Source organism: Dermochelys coriacea, chromosome 3, assembly GCF_009764565.3.
Source record: "Dermochelys coriacea isolate rDerCor1 chromosome 3, rDerCor1.pri.v4, whole genome shotgun sequence".
Taxonomy (NCBI): Eukaryota; Metazoa; Chordata; order Testudines; family Dermochelyidae; genus Dermochelys; species Dermochelys coriacea.
In genome coordinates, this window is record NC_050070.1 from 124,893,288 (window position 1) to 124,918,533 (window position 25,246).

At 41.4% G+C, this 25,246-nt stretch overlaps 1 protein-coding gene across 5 annotated transcripts in view; it reads left to right on the forward strand.

Moving 5' to 3' along the window:
- The window catches only part of PACRG (parkin coregulated), a 507,299-nt gene extending 500,596 nt beyond the window's left edge, over positions 1-6,703 (forward strand). For 4 of the 5 annotated variants that reach the window (XM_043511266.1, XM_038397809.2, XM_038397810.2 and 1 more), the window contains one exon: positions 6,219-6,703. In XM_043511266.1, the coding sequence (XP_043367201.1) occupies positions 6,219-6,379 (161 nt within the window). In that variant the 3' untranslated portion in view covers positions 6,380-6,703. The remainder of the gene's footprint in view (positions 1-6,218) is intronic. The other variant, XM_043511265.1, reaches the window with a different exon arrangement.
- The last annotated feature ends 18,543 nt before the right edge of the window (positions 6,704-25,246 follow it).

The following is a 25,246-nucleotide window of genomic DNA, read 5'->3' on the forward strand; positions in this document are numbered from 1 at the left end:
CAGTCAGCATGGATTCACCAAGGGCAAGTCATGCCTGACTAATCTAATTGCCTTCTATGACGAGATAATTGGCTCTGTGGATGAGGGGAAAGTAGTGGACGTGTTGTTCCTTGACTTTAGCAAAGCTATTGACACGGTCTCCCACAGTATTCTTGCCAGCAAGTTAAAGAACTATGGGTTGGATGAATGGACTATAAAAGTGGATAGAAAGCTGGCTAGATTGTTGGGCTCAACGGGTAGTGAACAATGGCTCCATGTCTAGTTGGCAGCCAGTATCAAGTGGAGTGCCCAAAGGGTCGGTCCTGGGGCTGGTTTTGTTCAATATCTTCATTAATGATCTGGAGACTGGTGTGGATTGCACCCTCAGCAAGTTTGCAGAGGACACTAAACTGGGAGGAGAGGTAGATACGCTGGAGGGTAGGGATAGGATACAGAGGGACCTAGACAAATTAGAGGATTGGGCCAAAAGAAATCTGATGAGGTTCAACAAGGACAAGTGCAGAGTCCTGCACTTAGGACAGAAGAATCCCATGCACTGCTACAGACTAGGGACCAAATGGCTAGGTAGCAGTTCTGCAGAAAAGGACCTAGGGGTTACAGTGGACGAGAAGCTGGATATGAGTCAACAGTGTGCCCTTGTTGCCAAGAAATCCAATGGCATTTTGGGATGTATAAGTAGGGGCATTGCCAGCAGATCAAGGGATGCGATCGTTCCCCTCTATTCAACATTGGTGAGGCCTCATCTGGAGTACTGTGTCCAGTTTTGGGCCCCATATTACAAGAAGGATGTGGAAAAATTGGAAAACGTCCAGCGGAGGGCAACAAAAATGATTAGGGAACTAGAACACATAACTTATGAGAAGAGGCTGAGGGAACTGGGATTATTTAATCTGCAGAAGAAAAGAATGAGGGGGGATTTGATAGCTGCTTTCAACTACCTGAAAGGGGGTTCCAAAGAGGATGGATCTAGACTGTTCTCAGTGGTAGCAGATGACAGAACAAGGAGTAATGGTCTCAAGTTGCAGTGGGGGAGGTTTAGGTTGGATATTAGGAAAAACTTTTTCACTAGGAGGGTGGTGAACTACTGGAATGCGTTACCTAGGGAGGTAGTGGAATCTCCTTCCTTAGAAGTTTTTAAGGTCAGGCTTGTCAAAACCCTGGCTGGGATGATTTAGTTGGGGATTGGTCCTGCTTTGAGCAGGGGGTTGGACTAGATGACCTCCTGAGGTCCCTTCCAATCCTGATATTCTATGATTCTATGAATGAGTGGGGTCTGAGACACGACAATTATTTATCTCTTTCTCTGTGGACCATGAAGCTCGCCACACGTCTTCTACCGTAAATCCCTCACTCAGTAAAACTTATCCACAATGGGCGAAGTGAGGGCAGATGACCATGTGGTGGATTAAACAAGCCTTTAATTAATGGTGGCTGTGACATATCATGCAATTTCATCATGAGCTTTGCTACGCTTTCCTCTCTGTGAACACTCGGCAGAGCAATATTGCAGTATACTGAATATAGATAATACTTCTTGATATGAGGTTCCTAAGGCATATTAAATGGATTGTATCCAGCTACACAGTGATGATTTAAAACAGTCCAGGCCACAAGGTGAAGCAAAAGAGTAATTTAGAACTGCACCCTTTTCATCACATTTGAGATGGCAATGAGGATTGATACTAACTGGTAAGGGGGAGTAGAGTTTTGGCAAAAGAATGCAAAATTCACTTCCTTGTGCGTCAGTTTCTCCAAATGAAAAAAGGGAAGAATGATACTTACCCTCCATAGTAAAGTGCTTTGCGATCTATGAATAAAAACCATTACATAAGAGCTATGTAAAAAGAAAAGGAGTACTTATGTATTATTGTTATTATTTATTATTGATTTGTTCAAAAATGTCTGCTGGAACCAGCATATCCCAGGATACAAATTTTAAATCCTTTTTTTGTGCATTAGAAATGAAATAGTTGAATGGTCTTTGACTACAGTCTCATGTCTTTGTTATTAAAAATAAAAAGTTTAAGCTCGGAGTAAAGGGCCTGCTTCAAAGTCTCTTCAGATGGCTGTTTGAATCTCATTCTTTTCAACAAGACCTGAGCAGATTTGAAGAATTTAAAATCTTGGGAAGTTGTAATATTCCAAATGCTATGACTTCTCTACCTTTATGGTTGTACAGCCATTCCAGTTTTAATTCATGTGGTCCATGAAGTAGGACCTTGGAAACAGTCATTGTCAATGGCAAGCTTTAGTACCATTGATTTACACAGAGGTGCTTGAGCACATCCAGCCGATTAAAACACCTTGAATAAAAGGAGACCAGGTCTGCCTAAAAGAGAGCGCTAATAAACTAAAAGAATTTCGAGTACACTTTAAGGTTCTAAAGAACTCCCAGAGATAAGAGTAGATCAGATTGAATCTTGCAAATTGGTTCCCCTCAGGACAGGACGACTGCCCTCATATACTCAATCCTTAACATTTTGAGAGAGATTTTGCTTTTCCTTCTTTAATATGTCATGATTTTAATATTTGTATTTGTAATACTAACTCTCTGAAACTTAAAAATGAGCTATAATTAAATAAACTGGAAAACAAATAATATTTTAGTATCCTGTTTAGTATCCTACACTTTAGTATCCTGAATCATGAAAAGAAACATGTCTAGCCTCAAATACATTTTAAAGCAAACTTCACATCCTCCTGCACTCCCCTCCCCAGACCTGTACTGAGGCCCTCAGAGCTCTGTGTTTGCCCTGCTACAGCAGATGGCATCACTAGAGCACTGTAAGGAATGCCACTTTGTTCTAGTGATTTCAATCTTTGTTCTAGTGATTTCATCAACTAAAGTAGGTCTTTCAATTCACCTTTGAGTATCATATACTGTTAGGAGGCAGAGAAACTATTTTTTTGATCCAGGAAAGGAATTAAAAATATTTTCCCAATTCCAGTCCTCTAGACCTGAAATCTTAATATTCTTTCAATACGCATGTTCTATACAAGTAACAACATTTTCTCTAAGGACCAGATTTCTTGATCCATGCTGAATCTGCCAGATATTTCACTTTGACATCGTAGTATGACAAATGTGCTTTCTAACATTTCCTCCTTGTTAATTACTGTTGCAAAGGACAGCTTCTTAAAGAGCATGAATCAGATCCAGGTTCACACATCACATATGCAGCATTTTTGTGGCGGACAACATGGGCTCCATATACAAGCTAACAGTGAAATAAAGTTAAACCGGAGCAGGGAATACTGAGACTGCTGTAATTCGGTAGCAATTTTTTTCCAAGTACTCATCATTATTATGGACTAGATATTTAGCCTTCGGTGTGCTGAGGAAATCAGTCTGGCTCATCCATCTAGTGTTGACAAATGCTGGGGTGGATATTGTCCTGTTAGGTTAATCATTACTTTATTTGTCTGAAAGATTTGCTAATTCCTATAGCTATGTAGGATGGCTATTGTGGTACTTAGCAGAGGACTTCAATGCTGCAATAACCTTTTTAGTATTGTCATTTGTAAGCCATGTCTTGAAATTAGAGTGGACAATAACTGGCTTGAGGATATGAACCTTGCACAGGGTGTGCATGTCTGATGAATTTTTTTTGTAATGATAGTCTGCACATTACTTCAGCCATCCCTTGCATACTATTTCCCTTATCATTGCCTAACCCTAACCTTTACCTGTCAAGACCTGCTTTAGTTGATGAAATCACTAGAACACTACCTTTTAATCAAACCTCCAAAGCCATTTAATGTAGGAAATATTTTACACGTCTTTTCCCAGTATTGAATGCTTCTACAAATTCTTCTGCACAGGAAACAGCTGGAACATAAATCCTGTCCCCACCACAACTGAAGTGCATAGTCATCCTCCGGAGACCTAATCCAGATCTCCCATTTCGTGATATATCACTGTTACTTCAATATTATGGAATTTTGAATGGACTTTTTAAAGACATATGAAAGCTGTTTAAACTCATTATCAGAGAGAATGTAGGATTAAAAATTACAGATTTTAGCAAACAATTTGAAAATTGATAATTCCTTTACTTATCTACCAAGACGCAAGTTCACGGTTCAGGGCTTCCCCTGCTGCAGCTAATGAAATCACAAACACCATCAAGCGCTGTCAGGAATGTTGGCAGTACTGCTCTCTTCATAGATGAAGTGCTACCATCAATTTACAGCCTTTTTTTGGTTAGATAAAAGCATATTTAACCAAAACACCATTTGATTTGTAATGCTTTCTTGCTTGCTTGCTTTCTTACCATTGCTGATTGACAATCTATCTTGTGTAAATTAAAATGATCTGCGGCAATACCACCTTGTTGTCTTCTACATGATGGTATAGTCGATTATTTCTAACATCATAGCCATTTCCATAGTAGTGAATGTTGGTGTCACGAATGTGTTCTGAAATCACTAATGTAATCAGATAGAGAGGTGATTTTTTTTAAAAGGGAGCCATCATCATAATATCTTTCAGATGAGAATACCTGTCTTTACATACCATAATTTTATACAACATTTTGCAAATAAATAAATAAAGCATAAGAGTTTACAAGGTTGATAAAATGTTATACATATAACTGTAACAGAGTGTTAGCAGTTCTCTAGGACCAAATTTTTACCATTAGGATAATTTTTCACGTAACCATTGTTCAGCTGATCTCTGCATGTGTACAGGGCGGCAAAACTTTTACCAGTTTCTCTCTGTGAGAATGAAAGAAATCCAGAATCCAGATCTAGCTCTGGGAGTCATTTGGGCCCAAATCCAGAAAAACACTTAAGCATGAATGATGCCTAAATTTAAATACGTGAGTAGTCCCATTGAATTAATGTGCTTAAAATTAAGCATGTGGCTCAATGCTTTGCTGGATTGGGGTCTTGTAGATCTGCACTCTAAAGAACAGGCACTGCAGATATGGCAGCAGTAAAATCTGGCCCACCCTTTTAACATGCCTTAGTCCAGACCTGAAAGGAACCATTGTCACTAGCAGTGAGAAGTTGTTTCAGTGTCCTTGATAATTGTATCCTTGGCCTGTCTGCTAAACCTGTCAACAAAATGGCTAGATAGTATTATTTGAGATGCTGAATTTTACGATGTAGATTCTTGTCCATTAATAACTGGAGCGAGGCCACTAACTAATTTCCCATTGACCACCAAACAAGCATCAGATAGTAACCACTACCAGAGACTACATATCCTGGCTGGACTAGAGCCCACTGACAATTCCCTAAGCCATCCAGTGTCCTTACCAAGTTATAGTTGTTGTACGTTTTGGAGAATATTCATGCTGAGAGAGTCAGCTCTTTGGAGATTTCGAAGTGCTGTTTTCCGGCAAATTGTAATACATTTTTCCCCTTTAAATCTCTCTTAAAATCCCTGGGAGCAGAATTATCCATCACTATTTTTCATTTTTAAAACTTTTGTGCAACAGTTTACACTGAGCTCTTAACATTAGCTAATATGCTGTTTATACACAAATAAACATCACAGCCACTTCTCAACCTGCTCCATATTAGAGAAGGCTGCAAAAGTTGTTGTTCTGTCTATGGGCTAGAATAATGTGTCCTCTTGACATTGACTTAATTTAACACATTTTTCAGAGAGTAGAAGTAGACTGAGTGGTACGTTGTGCTCCAAATATATCTCTTTGGCGAAGTGACACCTCCTCTTTGAGCTCCACTATCTGAAACACTGTAGGCATGTGGATCTGGTGTTTAGCATGGAACAATCCCAAAAAAGCATCCACTAAGGATTTCATACCACAACAGACCCTAGCTTCTCAGAGATAAGCATTTATATATTGGGCAATTGAGTTTTGTCCCAACTATCACTACGAAATGAAGCTGTAATGGTTTTAAGATGTTACTGACTAGCTATGGGAATTCCAGAGCCAAAGCCTGTGGATGTTAATAAAATTTGTTTTCTGTATTTTTAAAATCCAGAATAGCACCGAGATACTAAGATAATGGGCACATTACAAATAGATTTTAGACCATAGTGACAACTTCAGTGGGAACAGGATGGATGATGAATGGATCGATAGAATTTCATATATTTAAATCCTGCAACATTATATGTCACAGGATAAAGATTGCAGTGAAGTTATTGTCATTGACCAGCAATTCTATTTAGCTAAGTCATGTTTTCAGAAAGCTACAAGGAAAACTCTAACATAATGTTGTATTTTGTTTTTATTAACCAGTTAATTCAGGAGACGGTATTGACTACAGCCAGCAGAAGCGTGAAAATATTGGAGATTTGATTCAAGAGACACTGGAAGCCTTTGAGCGCTATGGTGGAGAAGACGCTTATATAAACATTAAATACATGGTCCCTACCTATCAATCGTGCTTGTTAAACTAACAGATAGGACAGTTGTATCAACAGGAGTGATTCCATTTGTATTCTCAAAGGCTACATCCAATTCTGTATAATATCTTGTTATTCACGCTTTCTTTCTCTACAGCTGCTAAAGTAGTGGCTTCTGGACCATTAGACTGCTAGCACTATTGTGAACAAGTCTTTCTAATACATAAATAGTGCCTGTTCCTTAGATTACAATGGTATACTGTGCTTATTTATTCTGTGAAAGAATTACTTCTTTATAACAGAGCTGATGGGAGCAGGAATCAGAGTTAAACCTTCAGTTGTGTAGACAATAAAACCATAATTTTCATACGCAATTCAGTAATTGCTGTTCTGTGTCCACTTGCTGTGGGGTGATGTCAGGGGTTGTAACAAGAAGAGTTTATGCTGACTGCTTAATAGGTGTTTGTCAAGGAAAAGAAAGTTCAGCAATGCCTCTCCAGCAGCTGTGCAAAATTATGTGCTCTGACATACAATAAAACTGTTGAATGTATATACCAATTACAGTAGGAAACTTTATACTCTTTATACTCAGGTCCATTATAAAGCCCTGTGATAAAAAATAATTAATGTTTCTTCCTCACTCATATATGGGTTTCCAGGTGTTTCCCTTTTTATGTAGTTTGGGTTTTTATTTAGGAAAATATAACGTGAGTAGTTTTACAAAAAAAAAATCTCAAATTTATCAGCTGGGGTAAGGTGAATATGTATTATACAGTCCCAAAACAAAGTGCTATATTAGCCAAACATTGCACAGTCATTTATGTAAAAAGGACACTGGTATTTTTCATAGCTCTTAAAAGCATTTTTTAATTGTTTATAGTGTATAATTGTTCATAAGTTTCCTCACTAAATAAGTTGTTGTCACCCTTGCATCCCCGTAGCAGGTTGTTTTCATAGTCTTGCATATACGTTTCAGAGTAGCAGCCATGTTAGTCTGTATTCGCAAAAAGAAAAGGAGTACTTGTGGCACCTTAGAGACTAACAAATTTATTTGAGCATAAGCTTTCATGAGCTACAGCTCACTTCATTGGTTGCATTCCGATGAAGTGAGCTGTAGCTCACGAAAGCTTATGCTCAAATAAATTTGTTAGTCTCTAAGGTGCCACAAGTACTCCTTTACATATAAGTGAGGCTTTTGGAATTGATTTATTAAATACATATATAGAAAGTACACCAATAAAGAATTACATGAACTTCAGTATTGCCACACCCACTCATTCAAAATCATGAGGTTGTTTTTGTTGCTGTTTTTGGGGGGAGGGTTGATTACAAATTTTGGGCTCATTGTGTTTATCTTCTAGTTTCTGATCTTTTAAGCTGCACCTGGGTCACATTTTCAAGCTTGTCTATGTAAACATGAGGGCTAGAAACTTACTTTTTTAATGAAAGCTGAGATCCTCATGAATCTGGGCGCTTGGGTTTTGAGAAAAACATCACTATAGTCATGATAAAATCATGGAAGTTGAGAACACAGGAACTTTAAAAATTAGACCATTTTGGAAAATCATTTTAGTAAGGTAAATCAAATTGTAGGGCTGCCAACCCTGAAAAATGTACCTTTAAGCATGACAGGCAGTGTGTTTCTGGGCAATTATAGCATAACTCAAAGTGCTTTATAAAGCACAAGACCAAAGGCCAAGTGATTTAAAGCACTTCAGTAATGGTATGACTTTCAAATACACTCCCTAGTTGGTTTACTGCTATCACGAGATGGGATTTATACATAAAAAATGGAAAATTGAACTCCTACAGTCACCGGTTCGTATAGATGCAGTCACAGACATACAGATAGCCTAGAGACAATTTCTAATTGAATATAATTATCAAACAGCCTCAGCTGATGTAAATAAGCACAGCTTCAGTGAGGCCAGTTAGCTACATGGATTTAGACCAGGTCAACAGTAAAGCTTTTTTACCTCAAGTTTATTGCTAGTTAGCTCAAAGGAGGTAAAAGTTGTAAAGGCTGGTGTAGACACTAAACTGCAAGGTAAACCACAATCCCTTTGTATTCTGGAACAAACATTTGGGGAGTGTCCAGATAACTTGAGTTAGTTAACAGGGCTGGAAGGTAAACTGGCAATCAATTAACTCAAGGTAAAAAAAATGACTAATATAGAAAAGACCCTACTGTGGATCCCGGCTTTTTACCTAAATACCTCTCTGAAACAAGGGTTGACTGGATAAGTCTTTCACAGGTAGACCTGATCCACCTGGGATGGATGACCCCTCTATATGCACTTAAAAATGAACAGGTTGTTGAGGTCCTAAAAATTTGTGGTGTGGGTTTAATGGTGCTAAAAGGACTCAATTCCTATGGCTAGATTTAAGTATAAATATTATTGGCCCCGTCTATGGCCCCAGCTCCTGGAGTCATGTGATTACATCAGACTCTCCGCTTACATTTTTTAAAAAAGGTAAGTTTCTGGTTTTCATGCTTGTGAAGATAATATTGAAACCTGTGACTTGTCTAGTGACTACTAGCTGAGCCCACTGAAATCATAGCTCTGACAGAACTGCCTCATGTATTGCAGTGGCTGTAAGCTACCAGACCCTATTGCTCTGTATCTCCTGCAAACCCTGCTCCTTTCTCCTCCCCACCCCAGCAACAGGCTTTCTGCATGTGGCAGGAGAAGTGGACTGTGGGGATCCCATGGGGAAAGACCTCTCCCCAGCAAACTCTGCTCTCTGTGAGTAGGGGAACTCTGAATCCTGTCCTGGGGGAAAGACGGGGGTCCCAGGCCTCTGCCATGCTAGGCCACACCCTGAACCCAGACTGGCTTCCTTGTCAGTTTCTCTCATGCTTTCAGTGTTCTAATACAGGGGCATTGTTTGCACTTGGTTTGAGCAATCTGTGCTTTCAGAGAATGAAACAATGTTTTTAAATGTTAAGTTCAAGTTTAACACTGTGTTGAATGTCCCCTTCTGGGTCTAATTTGATCATTCAGTGTATATAATCCTACAGCTACTTAATTTTAAAAAAATTCTAGGAGCAAGCTAGACAGCTTGCATACTGTTTGGAATATGTAGTACTTAAGGATCCTGTTTATAAAACTATTTGCACTTGAGGAAAAAACACAGTTGGTGTTTAAAGTATAAATCAGCATCAGAATGTTTCAAATTTGTGTTCAAGCCACTGGAACATTTGCACTTCCCCATTCTAAACAGAAGTGTCTGAACTAAGTCAGCTCAGAAGGCTTGCAGGTCAAGTGAGCCTTCAATTCCTGTTTCTCAAAGGGGGGGAGGGGAGAGCATAAGGAAGAGAAAAGATGTTGCACAAGTTTCTGTGACGAGCCCCTCATATAAAGCCTCAAGTTGTAGAAGAATTGGTGCATTCACTAGACAGGAACTGTAAGTGATCAGAGGCAATTCTAGCTTGGCCAATGCAATAAACGTTCTTCAGGCCACATCTTAGTGCTGCAGTTTGTCTATGGAGGCCTATCTTGGCACACACAAGCAAGAGAAAATTTTAGACCTCAAAATAAAATGCTGTGGTCTTGCTAACCATAGCATGTTGGAACAACTAATAAAACCTATGAAATGGGAACTAATCCTGGTACCTTAAACACAGAGTGACGCAAAATCATCTTATCATGACTCAGTGGAGAAGCACAAGAAGGGAAGGATTAATTATCTTGGGGGGGGGAATGGGATGAACAGGAGCATGTGGAAAAACAGAAAAAAATTGTGGGTCTGTTTGTAATCAGATTCTAATGACACTGGCACTTATAACAATCACTTATTACCTGGTTTGAAATAGAATATAGTATGGTTTTTAGCAGACTGATACAGCAAGATGTGACATGTCTAAATGTCAACCATGCCAGTATTCTGATGCAAATTGTATGAAAAAGCTGTCATTAAAGTTGAGGTGGCTGGACAGGGAGGGTGATAATCTGTAGGCCAGTATGCTTCTCCCCACACATCCCTTATTCTGTTTTATGCCACAGGGGAAGGAAATGCACATCATTTTCAGGGCTTGTCTACAAGCAGGTTTTTGCATCGCTATGCCGATCTTCATTTAGAAGCCAATAAAGGTAACGTGGTGCAACACCCTAATGTAAAGGCCGAGATATCGTATAAAAGGTGCTTCTACTGGTATAGCTTACTTGCATGCATTTACAGGAATAAGCTATACCAGTAGAGGCACTTTTTATACCAGTAGAACTGCATTCAGACAAGGGCTTGTAATGACCTAGCAATTCCTGTATAAAAAAAATCACACAGCAGTGAACTAGTTAAAATCAGGACCAAAAACGTGTTGCTCAAGTCTCAAAAACAGACCTGGAGAACAAGGGAAAAGGCCAGATAAGTGTTGTGATCCACACCTTCAATGCGTAGTCATCACCACCCCCAAAGTCCTGGAGTCCCTGGCCCTTAGGCAGTCAGCATGGTGGGACTGCCCTGGCGCCAGGGACCCTTAAAGCCTGCCACAGGACACCCAAGCTCCTACCTCTGCAGCAGCTGCCGTGAGCCTAAAGCCAGAAAGGCCCAGCTTAAACCAGGATTCTCAGGGCTTCTAGACTCCCTGCCATGGAACTGTAAGCCAAGCCCTGGTTAGAACTGGAGCTCCCAGGCATCCAGCTTTGTGGCAGCTGGGAACCTGGAAGCCCTGGTGTCCTCAGGTAGCCTGTATACTGGCAGCTACCCAGAGTTTTGAACCCTGTAAGCCTAGGTTCAGCAGCTCACCAGGTGAGATAGAAGCCTGCCTGGTTTCCTGCTATCTCGATCCTGCCTGTGGTTTCAGAGGTTGTCAAACTAGATATGTTTCTGCAAAACATCTTAGCCTCAACAAATTGGAATTTTCCAATGAAAGTTGTTTTCATCTGAAAATTCCCAGCCAGCGCTAGTTGGGACCAAGCACGGTTTTGAGTGATGTGGCCAGGTGGTGATGAGGTTGTTGTATGCAACTTGTTCCCAGAAAAACCCACCCTAACTTGCATGCTAAGATGTGACATTAGTTAGTGATGGCCCTGACTTTAAATTTGTGGGACAAGGACTTGAACACCTTGTCCTCCCATCCAGACAGCCACTGCCAAGTTACAACAAGAAAAGGGTAACTCCGCTTAACCCCTTCCAATACATAATCTTCCAAAAAGCACAGTCAGGCCTCAGTCTCTCCTCTCCCCTGGCCTATGCGCAATGACTTAGCTTCGCCTCAGCTCCCTGTCACGTGTTAGTCGCCAAACCTCTGGGCTTGGCCTGTGTCTCTCTCAATGCTCCATGCACTGGGCCTCCGCTGTGCTGCACTGAACCAAACGGCAAATGGAGAGGATGGAAGAAGGGGCACTGACCAGCAGCCATGAAAGTGATTGGCTGTAGGGGGGGAACTATAGAGGCAAAGGCTTTTCCTCTGCAGTTTTCACTGTATGGTGAGAGCATTGGGAGATGGCTGATGCTTTGGGGCTGGTGCTGCAGAGCTGCTTCTGCATTAACTAATGCCAGGACATTTCTGCAAGACTTGCCCTCTGTCATTTCTACCACAAAAAAGGCATGCCTGGGGACGAGGGAGCAATAGCAGCTGTTTTGCTGAGATACAGGGACTGGAATGAACATGATGAGGTGAGCAGCACTTTGCAGTAATGGCCCAAATATCATGAGTGGATGTGTTCTGAGCTACACTGGGCCGTTTGGGGTTATAAGTCTCATATCCCTCAGTGCTGCCATAAATCTCTCCCAACAAAAGGGACAGGGCATTAAATTGTCCTAGTGTTGCAGTAAGTTTGTCTTCCCATGGTCAGGGACAACTTGGCCCATGGAATCCTAGCAAACAGAGTGGGGAACATTCATCTCTATGTTTGTGTTTAGCTCATCCCTGCCATATTCAGATTTGGCCTCCAAGTCCTAATCTCGTGCTTACACTAGATCCCTAAACAATGTTATGGTCAAATTTCAGAGACCTCCAGTATCCTGTTATGTTGCCAGGTGGTGGGATACCATTTATTGAGCAGCTAGCCAATGGTATTTGACACGTGTGCACTAATTAACTGATGCAGTGCATGTTGATGAGTTTCAGAGTAGCAGCCGTGTTAGTCTGTATTCACAAAAAGAAAAGGAGTACTTGTGGCACCTTAGAGACTCACAAATTTATTTGAGCATAAGCTTTCATGAGCTACAGCTCACTTCAGATGTAACGCATCCGATGAAGTGAGCTGTAGCTCACAAAAGCTTATGCTCAAATAAATGTGTTAGTCTCTAAGGTGCCACAAGTACTGCTTTTCTTTTTGTTGATGAGTGTGTCCTTTTGTAGCAAATCACTTGTGTTCGTGGGTTGCCTGAGGTGGTTTCTTTTCAGTTTTCTCTCAGAAATGTTTTCTGGATGGTGGTTTATTCACTTGACCCTTCCACCACTGATGACTGAAATTCCTACTCTGGCATGAAATGGATTTTTTTTTTTTAAATATTGCTTATGTTTCATCATTTAGCATTGGGTTGGGGGGGGTCTATTTTCCGTCTCTAATCAAGATTATTTACCCTTATATGCTATTGTACAGAGTTTCAGTATAAATATAGGGGTTGTAAAGACTGGTCCCTACTAGCTATATTCTTGTAATAGTTTTAGTTTGATAGTGGGCGATATTTACTTAAGAGCCTACCCTAGAACATTTTTAATAAAAAGATGACTAGAAGGTCCCACACTTGGCTGCTGCTGTAGCCTGAGCTCATTGCACATGCCAGAGGCTCCTTGAATTCCCCCCCGCATTTACAATCCCTTCCCCCGCACAAGTGCCCTTTATCCCCCTCTATTTCAGGGACTCCTTGTAACCCACCATACTCCCATCATCTCCCTTATACCAGGAACTCTTTGTGCCCTGTTCCACACCCCTCCCTACTGCCCCTTCCCCACACTAGCAGGGACTCTGTGTACTCCCCTTGCCACCCCCCCCCATGCTAGGAGCTGTGGCCTGCATGTCCCTCTTTCCCCGTAACACTATAACCCATTTTCCCCTTCCCCTGCCAGAGATTGAGTGCCCACTTTCCCCTACCATTTTTTATTCTCTTCTTTCTGACTGGAAAATAAGTCCTTGAGTGAAACAACATTTTAAACTGCATCAAGACAATGGGCAAACCAGAGATGAGGGCTATCGTTATGCTGGGAGACAGATATTAATGGATGTCATCAATCTATAACAATTCTTTGAGCTATAAATGTTACAGCAGTAGTAGGAGCTGTAGGGTCTGCTAACCCAATGAAAGGGCTCTCTGTGCATGTCTCCCCATTTTAGTTGTCCTGTTTTCACCACAAGCAATAGGATTCTGCCCTTTCATGCCTAGAACATTCCCTGACTCCCCCCCCACACACACCCCTTTTTTTTTATATACACACACATTTGATTAGATGTGGCATTCAACAGTTATATTACAGGCAAGCTGAGGAACACCTTCAAGTTGAGTTTAGGGCCTTGCTTTGCGAATAATAGAAGAAATTCTTTAAATGTATTTTTCATTTTCTCCTTGTGGGCTGGATCCTGCTTCTGTTGGTCACTGTCAATTACCTCAGATTTCAATGGCATCTGGACTGTCTCCTTTCCTCACTTTCTGTGAGCTGGAGAGAGGTTTTTGTTAACTGTAATTATGATCTCCAGCCTCAGGAACCTAGGCAGCAGGCAAAGATTCGGGAGAGTGAAATCTATGAAGTCGCCTACAGAACCATTATATGAAATTCTCCAGTATGTGATGGGATGCTCAGGGCAATTACTTTAATGCTGCCATTAACAGCAATTGGAAGGCTAAATTTTCCCCTCCTCTGTGAAAGTTTTTTATTTTCCTAAGAGTTGAAAAATGAATAATAGATGTATCTAGGAAAAATAAAGCTTAACTCAATTATTGCAAAGCCAATGGTAAAACCTATATTTTTTTCTAATGTACTCTTGGAAAAAAGCTTAGAAGTCTTACTGTTCAATTCAACAGCTCAGTGTTGATTTTATTTCTCAGCTATTCGCTCTAAGAACTCAATGCCTGAAACTTTTTTTTTTAATAACACTGAATCATTTGTGGCTGCTACAAAAGTAGAAATTGCTACTCCACTGCCTCAAGAATTGAAGTGAAGGGAACATCTGCTCTCAACTTCTTGCATCCAATTATTGCTTGCTATGCGTTATTACTTATGGGAGTAATGTGACTAAAGCTTTTTCCTGCCGATGTGTAGTACTTTGGCCTAAAATATGTTTGGCTTAGTTAAAACCAACCTACAGCTAAAACTATGTCCATATATAACCAAGCCCACATGTAGTTTGATGCAATTAATTACTTTTAAAAGGCCTTTTGTCCATTTCCCCCCATCTGACTTGGGTGTACAAGCATGTAAAAATGCAAGTCAGAAAAAAATCCATGAAGAATTGTATTGACATAAAGGGGTGTGTGTATTCAACAGCAGAGAAATAAGGTGTGTGGGGTGGAGGGGTTGTTAGAGTTCTGATAGAAATCCCACCTACACATTCACATTTAAAGAATGTTTCCAATGAAGAAGGAAAAACCCACTGAAAAACATTCCAGAAGAGTGAACCTTTTTTATAAAAAAAAAAAAAACACAAAACCGCAAACACACCCCCCCACACACCCTAATGTTGTGATGGCTCTTTGTTTGGAGAAAGACAAGAATCAAGCTAGCTGTGCAGGAGACAGACTTATTTCCCCCTCCTTTTAAAGTGCATCAAATATTGCCAACCAACTTAATTGACTGAAAAGTATCTGGAAAATAAAGCCCTTGAACTTGAATGCTTAGCAGCCTAACAATGTCACGTGTACAGCAAAGGCCACATATCTCACAAAATACCACAACATTTCACAAAGGAGGCTTAAGAGCTCCAGCTGAATAAAGCTTTCTCTGTGAAATATCTTTATGGATCTACAAAGCAGTTAAACCCTCTTTGGGGGTGGGGGGGGGAAATGTGTACATCTTATAGCGTGACAGCAACAAGTGTAACTACAACAGAGGCTTCATTAATAAGGGTTCTCCCTTATCAGTAGAAGGAAAAAATAAATCCTCATTTCAGAAAAGGAAATTAAACTACTAAATTCCAGCTGTTTTTAAATCCTAAGTATATTTTTAAAAAACCCAAAACATCTTTCTAGGCTCTGATTGCCTTGAAGGGCCAGATCATGACCACTTAAGCAACTGGGAGACAAGATCAGTGCCTAAATATACTAGTTAGGACTCTTTATTATCAGTCATTTTAATTTAGCTAGTACATTATTATTTGCAGTGGTCTGCACTGTAGCACAAGTGTAACTAAAGGACAAATAGGAGTGTTTTTTTTTTTTTTAATAAAAGCAAACACTGAATCCTCTATTTCCAACCTTTTTAATGAGTATTTCTCAGCTCCCTAGAAGATGTTTGTATCTCCTCTATTCACTAGTTCCCCTTCATGTCCACAAATATTTCCAACTTTTTATTACCAGCATGTAGTGTCTAGCTGCCTTTTCATGTCTCCCACAGCCTTATTAGATTTTTTTTTCCCAGAGCTTTCACTCACTCATAGTTTTCATAACCTGATCAATAGAAGGCAGTTGTACAAACACAGCATTTTTTAATTTCCAGGGAGCTACATGAAGAGACGAAGGTGAGGAACAGCCATGGCTCAATCCAATATTAGGTTTAATTTTGCTTATTTTCAGTTTCTCATGAAAATTTAAGTACATCTCTTAAATTATGTACAGCTGTTTCATTTGCTCTGCTTAAGGGTTCTGAAATAACTTTTGTCTAGATTTCCATCCACAGGAGTGAGAGTTGCTCATCTGAGGCATATTGCTTCCTGATGCACTCAGGATGGGATGTTAGATTAGTCTGAGACTCATCTTCTCTAGAGGGGAAAAACACTGACTGCAGGCCTCAGCTAGCTAAGCAGAAGGAGGAAGAAACAAAAGAGGGGTCCAGGAGTCAATCCCCCTCCCCTACTCCTGAAAAGTTTCAAATACGTGGTGCAAGTTCCTTCATTTCAGATCATTTACAAATATTTCAGAACAAAATGTTGACTGAGGAGGGGGAGGAAAAAAGGCATCTGTATTCTGTAGTCGTCTAACTCATCAAGTTGGGTTCCATTAAAATACCAAGTGCTCCCAAACTCCAACTAAACCTCAGGGTCCTAAACACCATCCCATTTCACACAACAGATGTTCTAATTTTACGGGGACAGTCCAGATGTGGGGCTGTATCTTTTATAGGCACCTAAACCCCCACCCATCCCAATTTTTCACATGTGCTATCTGGTCATCCTATTCCATGTGGACAGACACATACAGGGCCTGACTTCTCAAAGGGACTTGGAAGCTACAGCACCTTGGAAAAAATCAGGCCCTCAGTGTTTCAAATTGAGGCACCAAACTTAGGTAACAGGTCTGAAAATTTGGCTGTATATTTGTAACAACAAATTGTATTTAAGGCACATCTTGCTTCCTGTTTGTTGAGCTAAACAACTCGGAGCTTAAGGCACTTGTATGGGAAATGTATTGTAATAATCACCTCATTGTCTCAAAGGCAGGAGTTCATTGCAAATGTAATGGGATAAAATGACCTCTTCTATAATCTGAAAATGCTCCATTGCTGACAATGGGTGTAGCGGTGCTGAGCACACTGTCACCTTGTCTACCCTGAGGACATTTTTTGATCCAGCTTTAGCATCACTGGAAGTCTGTTGGCTGCCAATGCTATTTTTGGACCCAAACTGATCAGACTTGCTCTGAGCAGGATTAGTCGTCAGTGCTGAAAACTGTCTACAATAGGGCTCCCTGTGTTACTAACACTGATTCAGCTGATTGCTAATATTAGTTCAGAACAGCCATACTGGGTCAGACCAAAGATCCATCTAGCCAGTATCCTGTCTTCTGACAGTGGCCAGTACCAGGTGCCCCAGAGGGAATGAACAGAACAAGCAAAGTGATCCATCCCCTGTCACCCATTCCCAGCTTCTGGCAAACAGAGACTAGGGACACCATCCCTGCCCATCCTGGCTAATAGCCACTGATGGACCAATCCTCATGAATTTATCTAGTTCTTCTTTGAACCTTTTTATAGTCAGACTTTTTTTTTTATGCAAATGCTCCTAGAGCAAACAAGGCCTCCAGGCATAGCCATTTGAAAAACGGGTGCTAAAAGAGCAGGCTTTAACCTCAGATGCTGAATGTGGTTTATCCTGTGCAGATACACCCATTGCTGATACTGGTTGTTAGCTACAGATAATTTTCACAATTTAGACAAGGCGCAAAACAATGCCAGATGACTTGGCACCGCCTAAGTGGCTAGAGGCAACATACCAGCCCAACATCCAGGGCCATTTGGCCTATGTGAATGTAATGATTTGAGTGACACGCCATGTACACATTCTTTACAAAGGACTTCCCTGTTATCGGGATAAGGGAAAGACACAAGGGCTGTGTCTACGTGTGCCTTTTTTCTCTAAAGTGTCCAACTTCTGCTAGCACCAGTGGAGTGCCACTATCAGCAGTGATAGTGAGTGGGCTAGAGGAGATGAGTGCCATGTCATCTAATCCTGCCTAGATATGGTGCATAAAATGCTGCTACCTGCTTGTGTCTACACTAGAGTTCCTGCTCCTGCTACCAGTGTGGGAAATGTTAGGAATAGTTTCCTAACCTAGACCAGGCCAGAGATGCAGCAGTTGGAAGCAATGCCCAAGAGAAATAGTAACCAGAGGAGTAGTAGTAGTAGTTTGAACACAGAAGAACGTATTGCTGGAGCCCTGAAGTTAACTATGTGTAAACTTTCACTGCTGCTTTTGCTCTTTTCTCCAATTTTGCTCAAGGCAAGAATAGGAATTACATGTATACTCTAAATAAAATTAGACTGGGAAAGAATATCAGTAGACACAGAAGGTCTGTGTCCACTCATTACTATTGTTCTCCCAAAGTCCAGACTCTACTTCACTGTCTGGAAGCAGAGCTATTAATTTTTAAAAATTGTACTCCGGTAGCTCCGTCCATCTAAGGCACTCAAAACATTTTACCAACACTAAGCAGCTAAGCCTCATAACACACCAGCGAGGGAGGGAGACGTTATTACTCCTGAGTAAACACAAGTCTGGTCTTGTCTACACTACTGGGGTAAGTTGCCATAAGTTACACTCCTGCAGCTACATGAATAATGTAGCTGGAGTCAATGTAGCTTAGGTCGCTTACTACGGTGTCTACACTATGCTTTGTTGATCGGAGACACTTTGGTTGACTTCCCTTACTCTTCTGTTTGCGGAGTACTGGAGTTGACCAGAGAGCGCTCTGGGGTCGATCTAGCAGGTCTTCATTAGACTCACTAATCTACCTGATCTCAGCAGCATGGATCCCCGGTAAGATTAGACATGGCCACACACAGCAGTCAGTGACAGAGCTACAGCTAAAACCCAGTTTCTTGCTCTATGTTGATAACTCCTCTTTCAGTGTTTTATCCTCACTGTGAGCTCTTGATCTCAATGAGACTAAAATGGGGAAGTGATTCCATAAGACTCTCAGTTTCAGTTCAGCATGTACAGAACCTGTTGTAGTTACACAAAGTAACATTTGGAGCTAAATCTTGCTTGTCTTATCCTTTGTGATTTGTCTCAATGAAGTCAATGGGGTTGTGTGTGAGAAAAGAGAGCAGGAACTGACTCCTGACCTTCTCTTTAAACCTGTGTTGGTGTATCACAGGCTGTGAGTTTTCCCTCTAATTCTTTTTCTACCGTCAGAAGCACTTTGGAGGGCTTGTGCTTACATTATAAGCATATCTTCATGTAGCTGCTGCACCTTACTTCTGTGTCTTGCTTTGTTCTCTGTCCCTTTCACTTGTCTTTTAACTCTTATGTCTAAAAGACTCTCCTGCTTATCTCAGAAGACTAGAGATTTATTTATTTATTTTTCCTGTATAGTGATTTGGAATAAAAGCCGCATACATCATTTGCTACGAAAAAAGGGCCACTATTAAAATCAGTGATGGGATGTATGTGTTCAGAAATTTGGCAACAATAAGAATCATGAAATATGCGGTGAAAGACATTTCTTTTAGTGTGAACTTTGTCTCTTCACACATTTCAGTAAATACACAGCACAAGAGCAATAAATCCCCCAGCAGGAAAGCATGTTTGGGAAGAATACCTTAGGATGTCACTTATCTGCTTTTCCTAATGTAACTTCAAACTGAGGTTGAACATACAACTCAAACACTTAAGTTAGACAGCTCCTGCTTGTACAAAGGAGTTTTATCAACAAGAACAAACATGAAACTGATGAACAGCTCTGAAACTTAAATTAAACCAAAATTTCCTTTAAAATATATTTTAACAATTCCCTCCCATAAAATAGGCTCTAATAAGAGAGAAGACACAGCCAATAAATAAAATACAGCTGAATCTAAGTGAAATTAACTTATGTTAGGCCAACTGTAAGCAGTCTATTATGACACCAGGAACTCTAGTATCATTTCTGTATTATTGAATGATATTCATAGGAGAATGAGATTGTCTGTACATGGGTTCTCTAGCTATGCACAAGAAGAGCCTCACAAATCCCTGTTTCTTCTACATTAGCCACAGAGTAAAATCCCCAGGTAGGTTCCATTACTTCCCTTCAAACCTCCCTAGGAATGAGGATACAGTGTCTCACATGTTGAAGTTCAATGAAAACAGACAAAAGATGGAAGTCTGGAGTTTTCTCTGCAATACGTGGAGAGTTGCTGGGACACAGATTAGGCAAGAGATGAAGTTTATTCACTAACCACAAATCTCTAAAGAGTTCTTGTTTTAGAGTAAAGGCTAGAAAACTGACTTGCATCCTGTAGATCTGTGCAGTTTGTCAGCTCTGCCAGGCCAACCATTTCCTGGGCCAACAGACTGCCAAACCATGGGTGACTAAGTGGGGAATTTTCTGTAATATTTTTATGAATGATCTGCATGGCAGTGACTTACTTGACTGGGGATTGCTTGCCAGAGGGTGCAAAAGGGTTAAAAGGCTGTTCTTGATGCAGAGTAGGAGCCATGAGGGGTTTGTGTCAGGAACTGCCTGGGGTAGTACAAATGGGTTGTCAAGGACTGGCTGAAACTAATCCATATCTAGGGAGGATCCAGAAATACAATGAAAACCCCAGAGATGGAACAACTGACACTAACAATGGGAAGCTCCAGGAGGCGGAACTATGTGAACTCAGCATGGCTTGGCAGGAGGACAGTGGAGTAAAAGGCGACTGGAGGCTGGGATAAGAGCTGGCCTTTGGTAGAGACACAGAGCTCTCACTTGGGACTAGCAGACAGAGACCAAGGGCAAGAGCCAAAAATAGTCCACAGCAGCTTGGCTGGGTAGAGTGCTGGCATGGCCAGTATGCATTAAATCTTAACCTTTGCTTTCCTATGCTAATCTAAGGACTTCCTGATGCTGTACTCCAGTTCACTAATAAATCCTATTCTGTTTTAAAAAGGCTGCCTGGTGTCACTGCAAATACTTGCAGAGGTGCCCTGGTCCCTGAAGAGTGTAAATGTGTCTGACCAGGAGTCTCTCAGTTGGATCACAGGGCAGAACTCCCAGCATGAAACAGTAGTGCTGGAGCCCAGAGGCTCAGTCTCTGAGGCCCCATGGCCTCCCCTTAAGGAAGAGTGGAACCCCATTGGAGGCTTGGCCCACTAAAGAGGATCCTCCAAGGGACTGTTTCAAAGTTGGGGCATAGCACAAATCTTACAGATCTGTGACGCCCGGGGGGGAGAATCCTGTGCTCTTTCAAATGTATTAAATGACCAGTGAATTATATATTCCAGGCTCTCCATGCTTTAACAATTACTTAAAAACAAGCCATGCAACAAAAACTAATCCAGAAGCAATCTGCCCCATGAATAAACCAGCTAATCAATTACTGGCTGAAAATAACCCACATACCAGCCTTGAGGCATCATCGCCTTCCCAAAAGCCAGTGGGAAGAAATAGACTTTGCTCATGCAGATTAATAGAGTTGGGCTATTTTGGACCAAGGTAAGGGAATGAATTCAAACTCTGAGGGACCCTTGCAGAGAACACCTTGCCAACAACCCCTAGCCTTTCAAAGCAAGGTGGCGCCAGCCTGAACATTTCTGCCGCTAGCAACTTCAGCAGCATCACATAGAAAAGCACTCTCTCAGATAGGCAGGTCTCAACTCATTTAAGATTTTGTAGCTCAAACCTGGACCTTCAGATCCTCCTAGGAACACACAGGCAGCCAATGCTGCTCACAGAGCTCTGGTATTCTGTGCTCATGTGATACATTTTGCTTAATAATCAGCTCGCTGTGTTCTGCACCAGCTTCAATTTCCAAATAGATTTAATGTGTAACCCATGTAAGCCCTGTCTGCCCAAAGAAAACTGCCATACTAATCACTAAAAGAAAAGGAGTACTTGTGGCACCTTAGAGACTAACAAATTTATTAGAGCATAAGCTTTCGTGAGCTACAGCTCACTTCATCGGATGCATTATCCGATGAAGTGAGCTGTAGCTCACGAAAGCTTATGCTCTAATAAATTTGTTAGTCTCTAAGGTGCCACAAGTACTCCTTTTCTTTTTGCGAATACAGACTAACACGGCTGCTACTCTGAATACTAATCACTGTACAGTCCTTCAGGAGGCCTGTAACACCTCGGATCCATACTCAAAAATGCTCCCAACAGTGCACAGACACGACAAGCATTACCTAGATTAGAGTTACTTCAGGAAAGGGTAATGACTCCACTAGTCTCCATCACAGCATTGCCTGGGTGGCTGGAGGTCACTGGTATAATAACCCCAACAGTGCAAATAACCCTCCTCCTTCTGTGCCAGAGTGCTTAAATGGCCTGTCTGGTTTGTTTGATACAGAAGGGCTAGATTGGCTGGAAGCAACTCCCCCACACAAATACCAGCATACGCCGGAGAGCTCAACTGAGCATTCATTTGCAGTGGCCAACATCTACTTTTTCATTGAGAGAGTCTAGTGCTAGAATCAGGTGGAGAGGAGACTAGCCTACTAACTTGTTGCCATCTGGATGGAGGGTAACACACAGACTCTGGTACCCACTGGTGGGGCAGAAGGTGATTGAAAGCCAGCTGAACCCAGTTCTATGCAACTTATTACTGTCTGTAGGATGTTGTTACAAATTTGTATAGCTCTGATCACAACCCCACAGCTCCTGTCTTCCTGCCTGGAATTAGGCAGCATTCTAAGGGATGACTTTTTGAAACGGGAACATTTTTCCTCCAATATTATGTGTGTGAAAAAACAAAATGGAAACTATTTCTCCCAAACAGGTGAGTCATTCTTATTGTAATCTGGCAAAGCACAGCCATGACGCAGGTATATCAGTGCTTCTACTTCCCTGCCATGCATACTGCATACCACAAGACACTACAACTCTATTCCTGTTTTGGAATCCAATCTCTTTGAGACAGTAAACATGACTTGAGGGAGGGTCCAACACAGGAACATCAGCAGAAGTGAGAGCAGAATCAGGCCTGATGTCTTTAACAATCCAATGTGGAATACCTCTTCACATGAACTGTTGTGACCCTGGCCTAGCTATATTTCAGAGTAGCAGCCGTGTTAGTCTATCCACAAAAAGAGAAGGAGTACTTGTGGCACCTTAGAGACTAACAAATTTGTTAGTCTCTAAGGTGCCACAAGTACTCCTTCTCTTTTGGCCTAGCTATATATATTCTCAGTTAGGATGATAGCCTGTGTACAACGAGCTAAGGCCTTAACAATGGAAGTCAGTCTATGACTTGAGCCTGACAAAAAGCACACAGAAACAAAACAAGGGTAAGTCTAGGTACAGATGCAGAACTAGTGATTTGTTGGACACCCTTAGTTTGACTCCATGTGTTTCAGACCCAGAAAACTTGCACAGCCAAGTTGCCAAAAGAGAAGCACGCAATTTGTCATGCTACTTTAACTGCAGAGAAACCTGCAGCTGCCTATAGCTCTCCCATCCATGTTTTCCTCAAGCCACATGACTGGGGCCCATGAGAGCAGTAGAACTAGTGTGCTCCTGCAGAGAGTGCTGCTAAGACCTGTTTTACCCCCCCCCCCCCAGTGTTAAACTCAGCATGCTTCTCCCTCATGGTCAATGGGTGCTCTGAACTTCCTTTGAGGAGCTTTGAGCTCACAGTACAGGGAGAGAGAGAATGGAGCTAAGAGTCTTTCAAATAAAGCACTGCAGGACAAAACATGACCAGGCAATATGGGTCATCCTAAGAAGCTCTCAACCCCATAAGGAAGGGGTTGAAGGCTTGAGAGATTTTTTTTGCAGGGCAGATGGTAAGAGGGGAGAGGAAACAGAATGACAGGGTTAGAGGAAAGGGATGCGCTGCTCAGGTAGAAGACAGGAGGCTGGTAGTGCAAGAGACAAAATACAGTGTGGCAGACAAGGAGAGGGAGAAGATACAAAAGGGAAAAATGGGAAAGTGAGGGGAAAGGAGGTGGGAGGAACAGCAAAATGTAAAGAGAATGAAGAGGAAACAATGGTAATTGTGACCATGGCACGGGAAGGGTACAGGGAGATGGTGAGCATCACAAGTGAATCTGGAGAGGATTCATCATCTTTTTCCCTCTTCAATCAGTGGCGCTGGAATTGTTTTTATTTTTTTTTATTTTTTAAAAAACAGTAGGCGAGCTGAAAGTCAGTGGTCCCCAAACTTTTTACTTCACATCCCTTACCCCTGTCCATTCCCCCTCTCCCAGAGCTGGAGCCAGGACCTGGCTGTGACTCAGGTGGGGAGGACATAGACAGGGGTAAGGGGGCTGAAGCTGGGGCTGGGAGCAGAGCCCCAAGTGTGGGGCCAGCAGGCATCAGCCAGGACCCTGTGCAAAACCTGGGGATGTTTCAGCATCCCCACATCCCTAGTTCCCATGCCTATATCTTCAACCCTTAAAGCATAGAATATGGGTAGCAGAGCTCTAGTTGTGACATCTTTCAGTCAAGGTGACATCTCCTATAGTAGTTAAAAATGTGAGGATATCAGAAACTTGTAATGCATAAAGCTATTTCAAATAAGAGGTAAATATACCACTATATGAGAGAGAAATACTACATTATTCATGTTTTGGTTTACAATATTTGTATGATAAAACATCTAACACATGCTCACAAAAATCAGCATTTTAAAGTTCATGAATTATTCTGGTGTGTGGGGTGTTTTGTGTTTGTTTTTTGTTTTTTTTTTAAAAACCAGAGCCAAAGGTAGCCAGCTGCCTGACCCATGATAGTCTCATTCCACACTAACCTATTCTCTCTCACACCCAAACTAAAGCACTGAGACGGTAATAAGTGATACTTCAGTTACACAGGCTATGGGAGCTAATAGCTTCCTCACTTAACTGGGCTCCCTGGTTAGAAGGTAAGATAAATTCAGGCTGTACACATGGGGAAAACACAATTGCAATCACATCAGAGATGAGCCAAATCAATGTTACTAGTGTAAAATCCTCAGAGTTACATGTGGGAAAACATCACACATCTCCTTTGATAATGATAAAAGGACCCCAAGGATACTGTAAATCTGCTGAGGCTCAGCATCCCAGCAAGTACCTTTTATTCACAGCCCTCATAGTGGAGCAAAGAAGTTACTGATGACCCACACTTAATTTTGCTTTTTAGCTAGATATAAAAAGCATCTCCCAGTGAGGCTGCAAGAGCTATTTCAGTATCATCTCTAGATATACATACATGGGTCAATGCACCACTCAAAAAAGAAAAGGAGTACTTGTGGCACCTTAGAGACTAACAAATTTATTTGAGCATAAGCTTTCGTGAGCTACAGCTCACTTCATCGGATCCATTTGCTGGAAAATACAGTGGGGAGATTTATATACACACACAGAGAGAGAACATGAAACAATGGGTTTTATCATACACACTGTAAGGAGAGTGATCGCTTAAGATGAGCCATC